The sequence below is a fragment of the Equus quagga genome, chromosome 9, assembly GCF_021613505.1.
Source record: "Equus quagga isolate Etosha38 chromosome 9, UCLA_HA_Equagga_1.0, whole genome shotgun sequence".
In the NCBI taxonomy this organism is placed as follows: Eukaryota; Metazoa; Chordata; class Mammalia; order Perissodactyla; family Equidae; genus Equus; species Equus quagga.
Window position 1 is genome coordinate 46,021,610 of NC_060275.1, and position 21,946 is coordinate 46,043,555.

Below are 21,946 nucleotides of genomic sequence, written 5' to 3' on the forward strand. Positions count from 1 at the left end.
TGACACCACCCATTGTTTCTGGTGCGGAAGCATTGAAACTCTGTCCCTCAGTCATTCCAGTTTTTTTATTCAGTGTGTCTTTTTGAAAAGATGACACTCATTCTGCTTACAAGAGATTCTTACTGTATTAAAAAGGCATCTGTTTTCTATCACCAAAACAAGTTATTTCTGTTCTGTAAGGGAATCTCAGATAAGCTTCTTTCAGACCCCTAGTATTTTAGAACATTGCAAGATGTAGATAAATAAACAATACTCCAATAAAATGGTAACTAAGTAAAGAAGCTCTCTGAAGTTGGCATTCTGCTCATTAAGCACCATATTTATTGGCCATTTCCTCCTGTCAGTAAAGGCGAATAAAAAGCAGTAGTGGTTAAAATGTAATCTTCCTAATCAGTTAGGGAAAATGCTGTGATTGTTAAGAAATCTCGAAATCTTAGTGTTGACTTCTTTTTTCTTTGGCACTCATGCTTTTGGAATGCTTTTCATTTCATGACCAGTTCCCTTTCTTTCAAAGGAATTTTGAATTCCAATTCTGACCTCCTAAAATGCTAAATTTCTTAAGACATTTGAATTATCTATGGTTTATATCTTTTAGAATCATAGAATTGTAAAAAGATCAGGACTGAAAAGAGCATTATAGGCCAGGTGGTTCAACTGCATATATTCTAAATGCGAAAACTGAAGTGAGAGATGCAGTAATTTGCCAAAGTGACGTGGCTCAAAGGAAAACTTGGGTCTCTACTTTGTCACATCCTCGAGAAAACGTTTCTGGGTTTAGAAACCTTGATCAATGCCGACTCTCTTAGAAGCACTGCAACTAGTTCCTTCTTTAAAAGGTAATTGGGTCAAAAATTAGGAGTATGATCTTTGTAATGTAGAATTACTAAATATAGGTATGTCTTCTTTAAAAATAATGTACCCTGGGGGCCAACCCGGTGGCAGAGTGGTTAAGTTCACTTGCTCTGCTTCAGCAGCCCGGGGTTCATGGGTTTGGATCCTGGGTGCAGACCTAGCACTGCTTATCAAGCCATGCTGTGACAGTAACATAATAAGGGAAGCTGGGCACAGATGTTAGCTCAGGGCCAATCTTCATCACCAAAAATAAAAAAAATAATGTACCCTGGATTCATAAAACCAAGTGTGGTACATTCTTGCTGTACCAAAATATTATTGTTTGCCCTCAAAATCATTTACTTAAGAGTGTCAATAAGTAGTTCTCAGAGCATTTAAAGCATAATTTGGTTTAAAATATTTTTAGTTACATGAGGATCTCTTGTCATCAGGAGATCCCTGTGCATATGACCAGTTCCCAAATCAGACTCTCAACTCTCTGAAAAGTTCACCTCCACAGGGCCCTAGCCCAGCACCAAATAGAATAGCCAGCCAGCATTTTCTAAATGAGTGAACAAGTGAGCAAATGAACTTTTTGAACACATCTGTTACTTAAGTTAGAGTAAGCTAGTGTATTTTCAAACCTGTGTATTGTAATTTTTGATTTTTTAGTGCAAAAGGCTCAAGCAAATAGCCATTTAAGAATCTTAAGAGGAGGTTCCCAGGGACCCAATTAAATTTAGAAGGAACATGTTTAGCTTTTGACACTGCTGGACAAAGCATTTTTATGACCACATTCCAGAAGTCAGTAAGTCAAGTTTATTGTCTATTTAGAGGCTGATGTATCCTGTAGTTAACATTCTAGGACTGGCAGTCAGAGGAGTACATAAAATGCCAATTCTCTGTGACGGGGGGAGGAGCCCATTTCCTGGGCCAGCAGCTCCTGCCTTCTGCATGACCACTGACAGTCCTTCTAACCCTCCAGCCAGTTGTGTTCATCCCCAGGCAGACCTAGTGGAAGAATGTGGATGGAGCAAGGCAAGTCTGTCTCTTCCCTCATGAAAGCCAAAGCATGGATAGCCTAGGAATGGAGAGTGGTCACCTTATCCTGGTACACAATGGCTAGCGTGTAAAATATCACAGTAAATTCATTACTAGATAATTATAGGCTAAGCCACTTGACCTCAGAGTCAACTTCCTTCTGTGTGAAATGGTGATAATGCTTAACATTGTGCCGAGGTTTCTGATTTCAGCCTGGAAGGCCGTCTATGAGTGTTAGATACTGTTTCATTGCCAACCTTTGCTGCCATCCGCATCTTCCTTCCAAGAGAGCACGTGCAGAACACCAACTTCTGGAAATGCAAGAGGTGTCCATGTAGAGCTTTTACCCTCTTGCTGTTGCTGTATTTTAGATCTGGGAGCGGAGGGGGTCTGGGGGAGGGGACAGGTGACCAGATAGCTCCCAAAAGTGTGGAAACCATACACTCCTGCTCCTTTCTTTCAGGATCAAACTAAATAGACTTCTGTGTCAGCTAAATATGAGCTTACCATGACCTGAGGCCCATTTAATTTTCTGTTCTGCACATTTCCTCCCTGGCAAGAAAATAAAGGGAAAGGAAGCCTTATCCCTAAGTTCACTTCCTTTTCTGTATTTCTTCATTCAGTCCTTCATTTAAAAATGTCCCAAAAAACCCGATTATGAAGGTAAAATATAGCAGCATACCAAGAGTACGTAGTAATTGATTTAATTGGACAATACATTTTTTCCTTTTTAAAAATAGCATTTTGTAATTTCAAAAGTAGTGAATGTTCAATGTCATAAAGCACAAAAGAATAAAAACAAAAACTAAATTTGCCTGTGATATCATCACCCAGTCCTAGCCCCTACTAATATTTTCGTGTGTTTAATTCCAGAATTTTTCATTGTATGTACAACATATCTTTGCAAAAATGGCCTTTCCCTATACAACTGTTAAAGAATCTACTTGCACTTTAATGCTGTGTTTTAATTTTTTTAAAAATTAGTAACACCCATAGTTGAGCTGTAGTGTATATTTAAAAATACTCTGTGATATTTTAAGTACATTTAAAAATATCTAAGAAATCTAATTGAATAATTAATCTAGCTGTAATAAAAGGCAAAATTCTATCAAAATGTTCTCTTTTTTGAGTTCACTTTCCTTTGGGGGGAAAAAAGAGAAATTTGGGCAAATAGTTGTTCTTTTCATGGTCCCAGCTTGGTAATCTAACAAGGGAGCGTCTTGGATACATATTTCACTATGAAAAAGAAAACAATAAAAAGGCATATTGAGGTCACATACTCCGTATCTGGCAGAGATTGTGCATTGAAACAGATAAACACTAGGAACTCCTCTTCCTGACCCGCAGCAAGAATAGATTAGCAGATGTTTGGTCTTGTCCAAAACGTCCGGAAGACCTTTGGTCTAGAAGACATTTGGTCCGCACCAAAAGGTCCTTGATATCTGGTCATCTTTGGTCCTGTATGAAATGTCCATGGAGACATTTGATCCACGCCAAAGGGTCCTTGACATTTGCAGGACCATTTGGTCCTGTCCAAAACATCCAGAAGACATTTGGTTCACGCCAAAAGGTCCTTGATATCCAGTCATATTTGGTCCTGTCCAAAACCATTTGGCATGCACCAAATATGTTCATGGATGTTTTGGACAAGACCAAATGTCAAGGACCTTTTGACATGGACCAAATGTATTGTGGACGTTTTGGAGAGGACCAAATATCAAGGACTTTTTGGCATGGACCAAATGTTTGACGGACATTTTGGACAGGACCAAATGTCCTGCAAGGGAAGAATAGCATTTTGCTATTTCGTTTTGCTATTAGGAAGTAATTGCACATTAATTTAACACAGTTGCTAGTCATTGTGAAAAAACTTTAAAGTGTCCTATTTTTTATTTTGGGGGTTTTTTTAGTCTGTGAAATTAAGATTTTGATCTGAAAAGAAAAATCAGTCCAGATCAAGTGCCATTTCATTTTATGAACCTACTGTGATTATTTCATTCTCTACTTCCTTTCATACACTTTGTCCAAAGCAGATAACTGGCATCTTGTTATGCCCTGCCCTATTTGCTTTTTATTCATCTACACCTCACAGTGTAATGCTTTATCAGTGTAAAATGTTGTCTTTCTCAGCCATGGATCTTGCCTCATCAACTACTTTAAAAGTTCTCTAGGGCCAGCCCTGGTGGCCTAGTGGTTAAGGTTTAGCAGCCCGGGTTCGGTTCCCAGGGGTGGACCTACACCTCTCTGTTAGTGGCCATGCTATGCTGGTGGCCTTCATACTAAAAAATAGAGGAAGATTGGCATGGATGTTAGCTCAGGGCGAATCTTCCTTAGCAAGGAAAAAAAAAAAGTTCTGTATACTTCTCACCAAGTCCATAGACGTCTCCTCTGTACATCTGGTTTACTGGATTGTCAAATTTCAGTTTTCATGTGCGAAAGGAAAGAAACTTCCTTTCTCCTTCTCTAGGTGAGGCACTGTATTGTATGCTTTCACAGACTTGTCTCACCCTCTGCCAGCTTTACCTCTCAGTAAGGTGAGAAGATTCACCCCTGTCTTAGAGATGAGGACACGGGAGTCTGATAGGTTTGGGAACTTAGGTCTGAGATCACACAAAGGGTAAGGCTGAGCTCAAACCAGGTCCTCAGATCCCAAAACCCAGGGCTGTCTCTCCTGTACTCTGTGCCTGTTCTGTATGGGTGACTTTTCCGGCTATATGAAGTTTTAAAAGTTGTCTCACCTTTATTTTTATTTATTTATTTATTTTTTAAAGATTGATGCCTCAGTTAACAACTGTTGCCAATCTTTTTTTTTCTTTCTTTCTTTCTTTTTTCTCTCCAAATCCCCCCAGTGCATAGTTGTATATTTTAGTTGTGGGTCCTTCTAGTTGTGGGACGTGGGACACACCGCCTCAATGTGGCCTGACGAGCGGTGCCATGTCCGCACCCAGGATCCGAACTAGCGAAACCCTGGGCCACCGTAGCAGAGCGCGTAAACTTAACCACTTGGCCACCGGGCCGGCCCTTTGTCTTACCTTTAAAAAAATGTTTTTCTTTATGTTTTTTGGCAGAAATCTTTCTTCAATATATCATATACTTTCTAATCTAAGCTAGTCTAGGGTTTGATTTTGGAACAACTTAATTTTGGATGAATTTTGCAATTAGTTATTGTCCTGTGAACTAGAAAACCAATGACCACATTATTATACATGCATGAATTAAGAGTAAGTAGGTCTGTGAATTTGAAGGGGGTTCCTATGAGTAAAGTAAATGGAATATTTGACATCAAATTTGAATGCTCAGAAGGCTTTTTGGCCTAATTTTCTGCTGTTTTCAGAGATTGACAGAAACTATCCTCTAAATAAATTATGTATGCAGTACTCATCAATTTCGAAGCACTGTGGTGTTTTGTGTTTTTTTTAACTCATGAAGTTATAGGAAAAGATTTTTTTTCCCTCTTTATTACTTGAATGAATGAAGGAACCAGTGAGGCCTCTTAGAAAATACATTGACCTTATGGTTGAGAGTCTTGTTATACAATTAGGTAACTGTGGTCAGTAAAGTGATGTTTTTGTGAGCCCAATAGGATTGTGCCCATGGTAAAATAGCACTCCCAAAGTCATCACAAATTTCCATCCTAGGAACTGTCAGTGTTCTTGCCTAAGATACTTTGATTACAGTTTGCATATCCTAAATATAGGCCAAGTATCAGAAAATAGAGTTAATCAGAACACTCCATTCTCCAGGTATTCCGTATAATATTGATGCTACTTGAATGTGGATGTGTGATAGAAATATATCACATGTATATTAAACCCAGGTTGAAATTTGTGGAAAAGTTATGATTTGTATTAAGTTCCTTCTCTGCTGTATTGAATGTAATGAATTACCCTACCAAATAATATAGATAAGTATTTTATTATTGATGTGCTTTTGTGGAAATATGTCCAAGAAACCTGTTTCTTTTCCCAGTGAAAGAGGTGATATTGTCCAATTTGATGGTGAAACGTGATATAAGACAGGGGCAGACATTCTTAACAAATAAAGTCGTTAATGCTTTGAGTTTAAACTTCAGCTCATTTGTTCAAGGCAGTGCCCCTGGGGCTCCTGTTTGAACAGCACACAGCTAGGCTAGATTTAGGAGGCAAATTTTTCATTAGCTTCTTTTGAAAGATGCCTGAAGTCAAAGCCCTTGAAGGACTCTGCTACCGAAAAATCATTGCCGCCCTGGTGGGTAGGTGAGATGGATGATTAAGCTACAAGGAAGCCACACACTGAAAGCGGCTGGGAAATGGAAATTTTAAAGATAAACTGATCAACCTGCCTAGAAAATCCATATAAGATAGAAATGGGGGAAAGAAGATTTAGAAATAAAATTTCCTGCGGCTGTTCCATGTCAGAGTATTGTCGTCAGATTTGGTGAATCCTATGAGAGCAAATAATAAACATCTTTTTGGCTTTTAAAAAAGACAATATTTCACAGAAATTTAAATTTCTGTATTAGAAATTTAAATTTGGAGTATTAGAACAGTAAAGTGTTTTGATTGGAAGAATTTTTTCCAAGATTAGTTTTGGTTTATTTTCTTTTTAAGCAGAACATAAAGGGAATCAATCTTAAGTGTACATATGTATACAACTGTGTAACCATCCAGATCAAGATTTAACGCTTTTCTAGTTCTCTAGAAGGCTTATTCTTACCCTTTCTAGTCTCTACCCCCCAGAGGTGGCCAGTGTTCTGAGCTTTGTCATAACATTCATTTTGCTGTCTGTAACTTCTTGTGAATGGAATCATGGCAGGATGCGCTCTGGAGTCTGTCTTTTCTTTTTCTTTTCTCAGCGCTGTCTCTGTGAGATCCATAGATGTTGCCTATGCAGCAGGACATCATTTGTTTTCCTCACTGTGTGGCTATTAATTTATTTTATTTTCATAAAATCAGTAAAGAAGAGAGTGAGACAGTTAGAAAGGGAGAGGGAAATGAATGTGTTGTGGGGCCCTAAGCTGTTTGTATTCACTTCTAAAATACCCCTGCTTCTCCATTTAGACATGAGTGATAAGTTCAAGTTGTTGTGATTTGAGCTTCCATATATTAAGAAAAATTCAAGCAAGGTTTAACTATGCTGTCCAATATGATAGGCACTGGCTACATTAAAATTTAAATAATTAAAATAAAATTAAAAATTCAGTCCCTCAGTTGGCCTAGCCATGCTTTAAATGCTCAGTCACATGTAGCTAGCGGCTGCCTTACTGAATGGTGCAGATCATAACATATCCATTGTTGCGGAAAGTTCTATTGGACAGCGCTGTTTAGAAAACCACCTGTTAGCTCCCTTCTTCTTCCTCTTCCCCTTTTCCAGATATAAGGATGTTATGGTGGGTTTTATTTATTTTTTATTGTAAGTTATCATTTAATTTTGTGGTTCTCTGATCGTCATATTACAAACTTCTATTTCCTGCATTATTGCCCTACCCTGGGGAAAAAATAAGTGGGAGAATTCTCACAATATGCTGAATGTATAATTTCTAGAATGTACCATGTGCTGTCCCACTTTGGGGCCTTGGCAATACTGCTTGGAGCCCTCCTTCCAGCTTCCCACTGTGCGTTGGCTTCTCATCCATCCGATCTCAGCATAGACTAGGGAACCTCCCCCATCCCTCCTCCCAGCCCCCAAGCCTGGCTTACGTATCCCCTCGATTATGCTACCACAGGAACCTGGCCTCCTCCTGCCTGGCGCTGGGTGCTTGTTTCCTGGCTTCTCTGTCCCACTGGACAACAAGCCCAGTGAGGCCAGAGACCAGTCTGTCATGTTCACTGTTGTATATCCATCCCTTGGGACAGTGCCTGGCACTTAGGAGATGTTAATAAATATTGTGGAAGGAAGGAACAACGGGCCACACGAGGAAGGGGCAATAACCAAGTAGCGTAATTTGGGGGTGGGGTTCCTCTCCCCTGGGCGAGGAGACTGTCCCAGAAGGGGGTTTATCAGAGATAGCTTTCTACGTGGCTGCCTTTCAGAACATATCAGTGCTTTGGGCTGTTTCTTCAATAGCGATAATGCCACCTTCAAGACATTTGCACCCTTTCCGGTTGAAGTTAATGGTTTTCATTCCCCGGAAGTAATACTAAAAGGCATATCCAAACTGAAACGATGGTGGGTGAGTGATTGAAGGGGAAGGCAGCTGGAGAAGTGAAGTTGGAGAATGGTGATAATATGACAGAATCCTGCTGCATCCATCAGCCGGCAGCTGTTCTTGGCATCACAGGCCGAGACTCACCAAGCCAAATGCCCTCACGGGGAGGCAACTGTAAATGAAGCGTATTCTGTCCGGACAGGTAACAGAAATCCCAACTCAAACTAGCTTGAAAAATAAAGAGATTTGTTTTCCCAAGTAACAGGAAATTTAGAGATAGAGGCTCAGAGTTGGTTGATTCCACGTCTAAACAATGTCAGTGAGAACCCAGCTTTCAGCTCAGGCCTCCTGGGTGTTGCCTTCCTCCTGGGCGGGTAGGGAAATGGCTGCTGCAGGTCAGTATCCCCTCCGGGACCTCAGTGCCAGTTAAAGAAGAGAAACATCAGCTCCAGTCACTGGCGAGGGAAGGAGCTTGCCAGAATTGTGTTAGATGAAACACCTAGATATTAAGTGTCCACTACAAGCGCCAAGACCTCCCAGCCCCAAAGATCCTCCCTCAACCCCAGCCCATGGATTTTAAAAGTTCTGTCAGTCTCACCAATACAGAAAATACAGAAGGAAAAGCCTTTACTCTGTTAGCTAATGTCAGTTAGTGCCTTGGAAATGACCATAACTAAGGGGCCGCATACAGAACAGCGAAACCTTCTGGGATGGAAAGAGAGAGCCTAGGAAAACAGCTAGGAGGGCTCACCAGAGACCACTTCTATGCTTCCGGGTCCTGATAGAGTCTGATGAGCGCAGCCACCAGGAACTCTCTCCTTGCCCTTAAGGGTTAATCTCCACTCCCCCCACCCCCACCCCAGCTGAAGAAACACGGGTTTAGTTTTAAATTTAGCAGTATCCATACATTTATGATTTATAATGTAAATGGGATAGATTCTGAGAAATCTGGAATCCTTCAACCGATCGGTTATGCTTTAATTTTTTTCTCCTTCTATATAGACCTCACAGTGTTAGAGCTGCGCTGAATGAGGTCACAGTCTAACTACAGTATTAACCCTGCAAATCTGTTCATTTTCGCCTGAGCACCCTCAGGCAGGATATAGAATGTGTCCAATTGAAAAACTATTAGAGACACCGCGGTGCTGTGATGGGCTGAATTGTAACAGGGTGTGTGTGTGGGGGGGTGCCTTTAGCTGGGAAATCATTTGTAAAAGGAAGTCAGGAGGTATGTATCTCTTAAAAGCACAGATTATGTGATTGCATTTTAAAAGGAAAACAATGTGGTTTTGGTCATCCGAATTTTAACATGCTACTTTTAATATTTCCAAGTCTTAACTGTTTTATATTTCCTACCGTCTTTGTTCTTTAATTTTTTCTCGTATTCAATACCTCTTTGACTTCTTTTCTCTGTTGTGTTACAAACATCCTTTTGTGCTTTTTTTAATATCTATTTTGCATTATTAAAAATACACAAGAAAGTATAAAAAAGAATAGAGTGAACACCCATGAACCCACCACCCAATTTAAGAAATAAAACATTAACTCTGTTTCTGTGACTGTTTCTGGGATCTGTTTGATCCAGCGTGGAGAAAAGCATAAACACAGATGGTCAGCATTTTGTGTAAAGGCCCGAGCACCAGCCTGTTCACAGTAGACGCGGAGTTTCGGAAAGCCTGTGCGTTCACGGTCTTGCCTGGACATGTGGTTAATGCTAAGTAGTCTAACATTGTGCCCCAGGTAACTCCTAAAGCTGTTTCCAATCATAAAATCTATGATGTTTTGCAAATTTATATTTTATCATGCTGGGTTTTATGCACAAAAACTAAATGACTTCCCCTTTTTAATCTCCATCCAAGGCATTTTTCAAAATCCCTTTATTATGCCTTATCACTGGCTTTGCCACACGTTGTTTGCAAATTGAAAACAATCTCTGGCAAAATTATAAATCTGAGAGTTATACTAGTGGTGTTGGTCTTGCAGAATTTAGACATACACAAATGCTATTCTAGCTTATTCCTCAGATGTGGACTCTAAATATTTGACCCCTTCATTGAACACAAGCGACCTGACTTTACTTGTCTGTGATTTGGGCTCTAATTTAAAGGCAATCAACCATGTTTGGAGAGTGTTTGAAATATGTATATTGTATCCACGGAAAGGATGTAACATTTTATTTTCTCAAGAGGACAGTTTCTTCAGCATGGTCTCGCTGCCACCATGTGCTATGTTCCTGCTCTCTTTGCTCCCATTGCACCTCTGCCGTGGGACTGCCCACTACTCCGTGGACATCTGCCTCAGCACCTCCTTGGGAACTTGACCTCCTCAAGAAACGCGGCGTGCAGAAGAGCAGCGTGCTTGTGGCTCACAAGCATATACTTATCACTGGAGGGTACACTCTTTTCAAAGTGTCCCCAGACCACAGTCTTATAGGGAGAGAAACAGAGAGCCAAATGCATAGAGTGTGGGTAGTTTTTTTTTTTTTTTTAATCTGTTGACTGATAAACTTGTGCCTATTTACAAGATTGCTTTGAGTATGTGAGCTGATGGCTAGACCAGTCATGCCCTCTTTTTCCCGATTTGAAAAATAGACATTGAAGAAAACTTTTTGCAGAACACGAGTGCTGAAGGTCTGTATTTATTCCAAGTGCATATAGCAATAAGGGAGTTTTCAAAGAGAAGGAGAAAGCATGCCTATTTTATTTAGATGTGTGTTGTTTTAAGTGTGGATTATCTTTTCATTCAGAGTGAACAGTATTTCTTTACATGCCATTTACCAGTTGTAAAATGTGAGAAGTCATTAGTAAAATAAGCTGTCACAGTGCTCAGGATCATTTGAAATGAACATGAATTCGGCTCCTTGATCCTGAGCATGCAAAGTTTCCCTTTGCTCTGTCATAGAATTTATTTTTCAAATATTCATTATAACAAAAGCAAGAGCTTCTGGATTTTATTGCTGAATGAATATCAACGCTAGTCACTGGCTTATTCTTTATGATGTGTGTTTCCTTTCTCTCCAGTGCAAAAAGAAGACATGTCTAAATTGGCTTCTCTCTCTGTAGGACAGTCGGCCCAATATGTCAAGACCTCTGATCACTAGATCTCCTGCGTCTCCACTGAACAACCAAGGCATTCCGACTCCAGCACAGCTCACCAAATCCAATGCGCCCGTCCACATTGACGTGGGCGGCCACATGTACACCAGCAGCCTGGCCACCCTCACCAAATACCCTGAATCAAGGTAATCTGAACAACGGAAAAGTCACACTCGAGTGCATGTATTTGATGATCTAACTGTTTTTTCTTTGATCAGCGTAGCAGGATGGCCTCGCCAGGGCCAGGGTTAGGACAGGAAAGTGCCAGGCAGGCCACCCTACGACCGAGGCCGCTCTTGGATGTGGCTGCAAATCTTCTGCGAGTCAGGGTTGACCCACAGCTTAGTCAAGTATGAACATGTCAAAATGTCACATGAGAATGAAGTTCTGTGATATTTTGTTCTACAAAGAGATTCATGGTTCTCAACATAGTTCAGAAAGGACCATGATTTCTCCCACTGACCTTTCTCCTGTCCTCTTCTAAAACACACTTTCTTATCAGTTCTTGTAATTTTATAGGAGGTCACTTGGCCCAGTAACTTGTCAACTAGAGAGAAAAAAAAAAGAGAGAGAGACTCTTATCAGTGAGGCAGTATATTTAGAACAGTATGCAAAAGTCCAGGAAGCCAAGATAGTCTTGTTTAAAAAAAAATAAAGGGCAGTGGAACTTATGAGAGCTCAAGGCAGATAAGTAAATATTGACAGTGTCTTTTCAGGGAGCGTGGGGTACAGTTAGGCAGGATATGTTTATGTTTATGAGATACCCCCTCCCAGGCCCACACCCACCTATTCTAAAGGAGTTCCAGGGGAACAATTTACTCTGTATCCTGGGGCAACCTTCCTGGCTCTGCCTAGATTTGGGGGCTATGCCCAGATCCTCCAACAGAATTTGTCTTCACCAGCTCTGTGGTGGATAGAGGACGAGGCATGAGCTCCCGTGGGCTAATATCAGGAAAAAGGGTCTCTGCCTGTTTTTTGCTCACGTGAAATGGGAACACACCACTCGGGCTTCAGATGGGCATCAATTGCATTTTTAAGATCCTCTTACAAAGAGACAGATATCAGGTAGCTTACCGCCTAGGTAGATAGCGCTGACATAAAAATCACTGTCGGGGCCAGCCCGGTGCCACAGCGGTTAAGTGCATGAGTTCTGCTTCACTGGCCCAGGGTTCGCCGGTTCACATCCTGGGTGTGGATGTGGCACCGCTTGGCAGGCCATGCTGTGGCAGGCATCCCACATACAAAGCAGAGGCAGATGGGCATGGATGTTAGCTCAGGGCCAGTCTTCCTCAGCAAAAAGAGGAGGATTGGCAGCAGATGTTAGCTCAGGGCTAATCTTCCTCAAAAAAAAAAAAATCACTGTCGTCTTGATAACTGGACGAAGGCTGGTGTTTTGTTTTTGTTTTTTTATCTCACTCCACTACCTGATATTGTATGAAAGAATGTGAAGGTTGAGAAGACAGATGAAATATTTCCCCCTTAATTTCCAGATTTAATTTATAAATTCAAAATGAAATCATTTTTTTTAAAAAACCAGATGTCTATTAATACAATTACCCAAAAAGACTATGTATTTTTAAATGAAATGATCATATCAGTTATTAGGATTATTGAGTTCCCAAATTCCCTAAGTGCATTATACAGGTGCTACAAAATCGTGTTAGATGATGGCTATATTTCTCAAGAATATCGTAAGTAGTGTTCTTTTAAAAAAAAGTGCTATTTCCATTCCTTCTAACCTTCTGCTAGACCCACAGCAACAACTGAAAATCCCGGTGCCCCTTCTCATGAATGCTTAATTGTAGGAGGCAAGGCACAAAACAAACCTGAGTCAAAAAACGAATCCTCAGCTGTAGCAAAATTCGCTGGTCTGGTCTGATGAGCTTTTGCCTCAGTCTGATTTTTAAACTCTGATGCAGAGGGAAGTTCATAATTACACCATTTGCATATGATGTAAGCAGTAGGTTTTCTTCTAGTGTTTGTTGCAGCTGGATGGGTCTCTTCCCACTAACTAAGGCCCCACGGGGGTTTTGGCCTTCGTGAAGCTCCCTGGTGTCACTTGGCCTGTTGGCAATGGTAGAAGATAGAAGGCGAGAGGCTCTGTTTAGTCAGTCCCTCTCTCTCAAATAATTTGCCACTTTAATCATTTTGGGCCTTCATGTTATTAAAGACCTCGAAGAGCGTCTCATTTGGAGAGTCTTCCTGTGGCCACCTGTCCATAAGTATTTCTAAGAGTCTCCTGATTGTCCCTCGTTATCCACACCCTGAGACGTGCATCACCTCCATGGATCTTGTCCCTTCAGTATCTTCACTCTCTCATGGCAGCCACTGACCACGTGTAACTGTTGAGCACTTGAAATGTGGCCCATCCAAATTGAAATGTCCTCTAAGTGTGAAATATACACTGGCTTTTCAAGACTTAGTACAGAAAAAAGAATAAAAGGAAAATCTCTCAATTTTTATACTGATTTTATGTTTGAATAATAATGTTAAGTTAAATAAAATATATCATTAAAATTAGTTTCACCTGTTTCTTTTTACTTTTTTAATGTGACCACTAGAAAACACAAAACTACGTATGTGTCTTGCTCTTTATTTCTATTGGACAGTACTGAACTATATACAGATTTTTTTTAAAAACCATTTAATTAAACCTATCCGTCCCCCAGCCTGATGCTTATATGCATCATGAATTGAATTTCTCTTTCACCAACTTAATTAGAAAAGATAAAATTGTTCATCTTCCTTTCCCAATCTTCCCTATGCTTCCTTGTCTCCACTGGGCCACGGGATCACAGGAGCAACATTGAAAATAATTTGTAGAGCTAATAGTCCCAGATTTGAATGCTGACGCTGCCACTAATAGTTGTTTGGCTATGGATAGGTCCAATTTCTAAGCACCTGTATTCTCTCTTGTAAAATAGGCACAAATATGTCTTGCAAGGTTATTGGGAGGATTAAATGTGATTATGAAAAGCACGCCATCGCCCCACGCCCAACGCATACTATTGCCTTTATACTTAATCTTCTGCCAAACCCAGCAATTGTTTCTTTTCCAACTGCCTTCCAAATTCCAAATATATCCCATTCCTTCATTTCCTAGACCATGGAAACAGCTCCACTTCTGGATTCTTGCCTGGATTACTACATGCTCAAGGGACTCCGCGCCTGCACCTTCTGATCCTTTATCTTAAATGCCCCTGCCTGTTGCAGAACTGCTGCGCTGGTCCAAGATGATTTTTATCATTAGGAGATATGTTTGAGCATATGTCAAGACTCTTTGAAACAAGCCTTACAAAGTAACTTCTGTTTCTATAGCTTACAGCTAAAGCAGATGACACTGGGTTAGATGTTGAATTGACTGCTGTATGTTACTTTGATCCCTCTTGGGGTTTTTTTGGTGGGGGGGAGGGAGTAATTAAAAGTTCATTTCAAAGCAACAATCAGATTAATGGGACCCATACACAAATTTTAGTAGTCAGATATACAGGGAAGAAATAGTTCTTCATGCTTTTCCCATAGATGTCAGGTGTTCTTTGCAACTTGTGAGAGAATCTCTTGCATATCATTAGCACTTTGGGGATAAATCCTGGGGCGTTAGGTTGCCCATGACCATAGAATTAGTTCTGTAGCTTCTGGTCCTTTGAGCCCTTCTCATGCTATGGGCCCATTCCCTGCCGCTCTCCCCACTTAGAGCACCCTGGCTCTGCTCTCCCCCACCTTTTCCTGGGTGTGGCCCGGAGGGGAGGGGACTCTTTCCTTGGTTTTGTTTCCTAGGGTTTCAAAGGGAGACTTGTAGTGTAAAAGTACTAATTCGTTTGTAACGAGTGATATTTAAAGATGTAATATCTTTCTGCCATTTCAAAGGTCCTACAAAGAGCCTGTACTCCATTTTGAAATATTGTAGGTGATTTTTTATTCTATTTACTGCCCTCTTTGCTACAGACCACCTTTAGAACATTGTCCCCAGAAAGTGGTACAGTGGACCACACAGCTAAAATTTAGAAGCACCTGGGAAGCATTAGAAGGCCATGCGAGGCCCTGGCCCAGACCAATAAAACGGGAATCTCTGCGATTTTCCTGAGAGATCCTGATTTTCCCCATCTGGCTTTGAACAACACCAAGTTGTATGGTCCCTCCAAGTGAATATAGCCCTCTTCCTCAATGAATATTTCATGCTATATCATAAGGGTCATTCCACCAAAAGAAAATACCTTTTGATTTTCATTTCTTTAATTACCAAGTTTACCTGGTTCCACTGTGTGTGTACCCATGTCCTTTTTTTTTTTGGCTTGTATACCCTGAGTCAGATTCAATAAGCAATTTGACTTTTAAATTTTACAACAAGGTTAATCACTTCCCTTGTTACTCACTTGCATCATCAGGTGGTTTTTAGCTAAGCGGACCGAAGGTTTCAAATTAACTGAAGTACCACGTACATCAGTGATGTGCTCTGTCTTTGCCAGTGTTTTGTGTAAGATGCAAAACAGCTCTTTGGGGGCGTTTACGAGACACAGGCTGATCCGCACGACCTCAGTGATAAACACGGTTCCCCTTCAGAGGAGCCTGCAAGTCTCCAATTCTGGTTGCTATTTTGAATTGTAATCACCAAGAAAAACACCCAGTTCAGATCTGCAGTAATTTTACATCAAATAAGTAAAACAAAAAAAGTCAAGAAAAATACATCAGCATCATGAAAAGATTTTAAACGGATATACAAAGAAGTTGGAACATACTTAACAGTTTGTTAGCTTGGTTTATAAGTTGTAAATATCTAGACATGTGGGAGGTGGGCCTCCCTTGTCCTCTGCCCTGGGACCCACAAATTTTAAGGACAGACCTGATTATATATCTGATTCAAAAATCCAAGGCACCTACTATTAACATCATTGATAAGGAAAAATCTAGGTATCTAAATAATTAGTCATAAGTAATTAAGATTGGTACCAAATTACGTGGTCTTTTTGAAATCTCCCACTGTTGACACTCTGAAATGTCTTCTTAGGCACATGTGTGTGTGATATTAAAGAAAGATTCTATGCTTTAAAAGAAGACACGAGTCTGAGTTCAGAGTTCCGTCTATTTCGTCCTTCACTATCAACTCAAACAAAAACAATATTAATAGCAGCTGTGTGGATGGTTATTCAGATGTGGACCTTTGAAAACCCGGAAGTGAGCTGATGCTGCCAATTAGCCAAGCCAATCGGGTGGTAATAAGGCAGGGGTCTGAGCTAACTGAGCTGTCAGCCAGTGACCTAGAGGTAAAAGACAAGATCTCATGTTACAATCCCCTGAGCCATCTGATCTGACTGCTTAACAGAGCTTTTGTATATTTTAAACCCAGTACATGAGTTAACTCCTACATAAGCAGATTATGCTAAATTGGTCTCTTCTAAATAGCAGCAGAGTTACTAAGCACACTGGCATATGTACGTAATTGCAAAACTCCAGGGACTCTGCTTTCAGCTTTGCAGTCAACACCCACGGCCACCCAAGGGGTGTGTGTATTTGGAGCGTTAGAATGGAGATGCCAAGCATGGGTGCCTCGCCAGCAGAGATTCGGCTTCTGGCGTGCTCCGCTCACGGATGTGTGAGCCATCACAGGATGGTTTATGTGGAGCTGCACTGAAAGGAAAGTCGGATGGGTGCAATATTAAGGGACTGGTGCACACGCTCTTGGAACGACTGAGTTCTAATGTTTGGATTTCCATGTAATTGTTGTGCGCCAGCCGAGGGAGTTTTCTGTAACCCTGTGCTAGGGCTGGGGATTCTGTGCTATGACTTCATGACTTCACAGTTCCAGTTTAACACTGCAGTCCCGAGACAAGGGTCCAACAGTGTTGTCACACGGGCCCACGTTTCAGGATCTCAACAAAAATGCCAAAGCATAAATGCATCCTATTTGCCAAACAGTTCACGGAGCTCTCTTTCAGGACTACTGCATGGCACTGAATAGAAAGCGTTTATTATAACCTGCTCTTTAGATCGGCGTGATTTATAATTCAGTGTCTATCTTAAGTTTAAAAAAAATTGCAGAATAGGTTATTGGGGGTTTTTAGAGGAGTGGCATTCGACCTGAGATATATAGTTTCTGCACAAATGGGAAGAGAGTGTGTGTCCCATTGCTGTGAAAACACCCGTGGAAATGCATGGAATAAGGACAGTCTAACCAGTGGTGAACAGCTTTGAGTGGTAATATTGGTCGATCTTAAAAACAAAGAAAATTAGTTTACGGAGGGATTTAAAGGAGGAAAGGCACCTGGCAAATGAAAAATGGAAAGTTTCTTCAGGATAATAGGGGAAATTTTCCTCTTTTCTGTCTCTTCTCTTCATCCTTCAATATTGCTTTTCCAAAATTGCCCCTCAGTTATATAGGCAAAGAGTAAATGAAGCCAGCTTCAAAAGACTTTTTTTAAAAAAACAATGAAACTGGATTTTCCGTTGAATGCTGAAAAGCTAGTCCCTCAGTAACAGACACTGCCCTACTGGCGGGTTCCGCAAACTTCCTTAGCCACTTGGGTACAAAATAAGCGCAGCCTTTAAAGTAATCTAACTCATAAAGTCTTGTCTTCGAGTGTAATTCAAAGAAAAATGCAGCCACACTACGGTGCCTGTAGTTTTCTCTGTCAGATTCTTTAATTCATTTGACAGATTTGCTCTGTGTTCCCCCACAGCCGGGGCGTATACTGGCCAGCGAAAGTCCATGCTATCTTGTAGTTTACATGGGGGAGGGGAAGGACAGACAATAAACAAGAAAACAAACAATAAACAGTATTTGAGTTAGTAGTAAGTGAAGCGGGAAATAAGGAAAATAACAGGATAAATGGGCCCACTTTGGGATGTCATTTGCCCCCTATACTAAATCTAAAGATAATTTTATTCCTATGTTTTGTTTTGTTTTCTCAAGAAACATCTTTATTTGTTCATCTACATTTCCAAGATAAAATCTAGTTTACAATTTAGTGTCGATTTAGAAGCAGATTTTTGTCCCTTCAGTGTCACATATCACCCCCAATCTAGGATCAGTTGCCCATTCTGGATTCTGTTCTTCACCTCCTGTTATCTGACCCGTAGCAAATATATACTCTCACCCTTCATCCCAGTGGGAGGGAAACACCTGGTGCAGTCTACTCTCTGGGCGGTGGGTGTGGACCAGCTCAAGGCCAGATCATCTTCAGATCTCCTCGCTAGTATAACCATAATACTTCCCATCACTTTGCTAGTTCTTTTAACTGTAATACTGTTTCTGATACATTTTCTTTAATTTTGCATTTGCGGGTTACTGAAGTTATATTTAGTTTTGACCAATGTAGAGAGTTGAAAGATGTTAAAATAGATGTGGGCAGAAGCCCCTTGGAGGCAAATAATAAGGCTGACATCCCTCAGCCCCTGCCGAGCTTAGACCAGGAAGAAAGGGAGGGCCACCTTGCCACCACAGACCTCTAGCATCCATGGCCCCGTGCTGTGCCTTTGATGGCAGAGCAGTGATGCAGGGAGTAACACTGGGTATCTCACGTGAAACAGCTCAGGGCAGGGCTGTGGGTCCTGTTCTCAATTTTTATTAACTTCTCGCTTGCCAAGAACTCAGCCTCAGCTTAGATAGAAGCCCTCTCCCTGGAAAGCTCTTTCTCACTCAGTTTTCATCCTTATATTCTTGGAACCTAGTGTTGGGCCTGCTACAGAGTGCACATTCAAAAGTTTGCTTAAGGGCCGGCCCAGTGGCATAGTGGTTAAGTTCACGCACTCTGCTGTGGCGGCCCAGGGTCCACCAGTTCAGATCCTGGGCATGGACTTACACACTGCTCATCAAGCCATGCTTTAGTGGCATCCCACATAGAAGAACTAGAAGGACTTACAACTGGAATATACAACTATGTACTGGGGCTTTGGGGAGGAAAAAAAGCATGTAAAAAAAGTTTGCTTAATATATGAATTAATTATTGGGTAAAATATTGTATACAGAGGTCAGATCCTCAAAACAGTAAAGGGCAGGGCCAGTCCCAGTGGCCTGGTTGTTAAGTTTGGCGCACTCTGCTTCGACAGCCCAGGTTTGGTTCCCAGACGCCAACCTACACCACTCTTCTGTCAGTGGCCATGCTGTGGGGGCCGCTCACATACAAAAAGAGGAAGATTGGCAACAGATGTTAGCCCAGGGCGAATCTTCTTCAGAAAAAAAAAAAAAAGCTATAAAAAAAACAATAAAGGGCAAATAATTGGGTACAGCTATTCAAAATAGGAAGTATAGTTTAAAGGCTGGGCTGGGTTCGTTACGTGTATTACCTCATCTAATGTGCCACCATAACCTTATAAGAAGGAGCTGTTTACCCCAGTTAACAGATAAGAGCACTGAAAGTCTGAGAGGCTAAGCCACATGTTCACTCTTATTTGGCAAATGGGGACGAGCCAGGATTCCAGCTCCCACTCTGACTCCTGGACCTTCGTCTTTCCCTCTTTTGTAGCCTTACTTCTCAACCCTAGGGGCATGTTAGAATCAACTGGGGCTCTTAAAAAAAAAACCTGGCCTTTCCCACAAAGATTCCGATTTCTTCGTCGGGAGCAGGGCCTGACGTGGGATTTTTTAATGCTTCGCATATTCAGCCATGTGGTCCATTTTACCACCTCCCAGAACTGTGTTCTAAACGTGGTCTTCAGCCAAGAGAGCAGCTCATCCACAATATCTCAGGCCACTTTATTCTCAAGGTGGCCTTCACCTAATTGCCCACTCAAGAGCTTCTCAGTCAGTGCTGGGGTGCGGGTTATATGGTGACCCCTTCAGCCCCCCGGGTAGCTGGAGCTCCCCGGCTGGCCACCTCCAGCCATGAGCAGCCTTCTCTTGTTGCCCCAGTGTCGTACAAATACAGTGCTATCATTTTCTATGTGTGTCATGACTTTAAAAGTCTGAAAAGCACACTGCCTTTGGCTGAGCAATGGGATAAATGAGCCTTATTTGCCTATGGGTTTCAGGATTTCCTTTTTTCAGGCCCCAGTGTCCAGTGCACAGAGTCTGACCGCAGCAAGGGACAAGGATGGCCTTGAACCAGTGACCTTGTCACTTGCTGATGCCTGCTTGGTTATACCTGTGAAGAGAAAATCACTGGCAGCGCATTCAGTGACCAGCTTTGGCCCTAGCACGCTGTGCCCACCCACCCTGGGAGGAATGATACATGGGACCACCTGGGATGTGCAAGGCTGTTCATCATGGTGGGGGTGTCTAGGCCCAGGGATGCATTAGTCACCTGCTTCCTGCTCAGCTCCTCCCTTCCTGTTGCTAGTGGGACAGTAGAACCAAGAGTGCCCCACAGTGCAGCACGCTATCTCAGGTACACATCTTTGCACAAAACACACATGCACAAAACACACATGCATGCCCCAATCAGAAAAAGGTTTTAAAGATTTTTTAAAAATTCATTTCTAAAACATGCTCTCCAAAACTATGTCATAGGTTTTTAAGCAAATAATAGATCCCCCAGTCATCTTCAGTGCCCTGCACACTGTGCCTGGCACCTAGGAAATGCTTGATAAATATTTGTTGAATGTTGAATGAGTTTTGCTTAGTTAGTTGGATGAGTTTTGCTATGACCTGGAGCAACTCAGCCGCCACAGGGCTGCTGCAGCGGGAAGGTCAAACGTTTTGAATCATCAGGTGCAGGGTGACGGTAAGACTTAATGGCAGGCTGAATCCAATCTGGGCAGCAAAGATTGACGTCCTTTGTTCTTCAAGGCAGAGACCAGAAAGGGATTTTCTCGTCTAGTTACCCGGAAGGGAAAGAGTAAGGAGAAAGGAATAAATCAATCCACTCGCAGCCCAGACACCAAGGAGCCAGATTAACAGAAGCGTGACACCTGCCTTCAGGATGTTTTCCTCCACCTGATCCCTCCTCCCTAACCCCACCCCCCCATATCAGGGTCATCTCCAGATGATTGAAAAAATGCAGATTCTTGGGTTCCACCCACCGTGTATGTAATCTGCATCTCAGGATTCGAGAGAAATCTGTAGTTTTCCTCAGCATCCAGGTGATCCACCTGCATCTTAGAGTTTGGGTACCAGAGAGGGTACAGAGAAGGGTGGTGGAACAAATGCATCAGCGTGCAGCATGATGGGAACAGCGTGGGGTGGCCAGGGATGAGTTGTTAAAACAAGGCTTTTGGGGCCTGCCCCGTGGCCAAGTGGTTAAGTTTGCGCACTCTGCTTCGGAGGCCCAGGGTTTCGCCAGTTTGGATCCTGGGCACGGATGTGGCGCCACTCATCAGGCCATGCTGAGGTGGCGTCCCACATGGCAGAACCAGAGGCACTCACAACTAGAATATACAACCATGTCCTGGGGGGCTTTGGGGAGAAGAAGAAAAACAAAACAGAAAAGGAAGATTGGCAACAGGTGTTAGCTCAGGTGCCAATCTTTTTAAAAAAAAACAAAAAATGAGGCTTTTCTTATGGATTCTGCCTTGATTCTCATCACTCAGGACAATACTACTGACTGTGCTCATTTTGATCGGTCGTGGTGAAAGCAGTCATTAAGTCACGCCAAGGTCATTTTTGCTCTTTTTTTAATTGAATTTTCATGTTTCCCCTCACCCTACAAGAAAGTACTACAAGAAAGTACTTTTATAATAATAAACTGTTTGAAAAGTTAATTAGTAAGAATTCCATAGAAGATTCTGGTAACCTCTTACAAAGTTAATATGTGAAAAAGATGCTCCACTTTACTGTGTTCTTGAGAACAGTAACATTAAAAGGGCTTGAAATCGACGGTGTTATTTCACACAGCCCAGCTCCCGGGTCTCCTATGACTTTGGCTCCTCAAACCCAGTAGTTTCTGTCAGTCACATAACTCTGATTCTGGCTGAGCGCTTT

The 21,946-nt window shown here is 41.7% G+C and overlaps 1 protein-coding gene across 2 annotated transcripts in view; it reads left to right on the forward strand.

Moving 5' to 3' along the window:
- Positions 1-21,946, forward strand: part of KCTD1 (potassium channel tetramerization domain containing 1) — a 91,957-nt gene that overhangs the window by 33,968 nt on the left and 36,043 nt on the right. Inside the window, exons 2-3 of one of the 2 annotated variants that reach the window (XM_046671247.1) lie at positions 11,062-11,240; positions 14,198-16,122. In XM_046671247.1, coding sequence (XP_046527203.1) covers positions 11,062-11,240; positions 14,198-14,288 — 270 coding nt within the window. In that variant the 3' untranslated portion in view covers positions 14,289-16,122. Of the gene's footprint in view, positions 1-11,061; positions 11,241-14,197; positions 16,123-21,946 lie in introns of those variants that run through there. The other variant, XM_046671246.1, reaches the window with a different exon arrangement.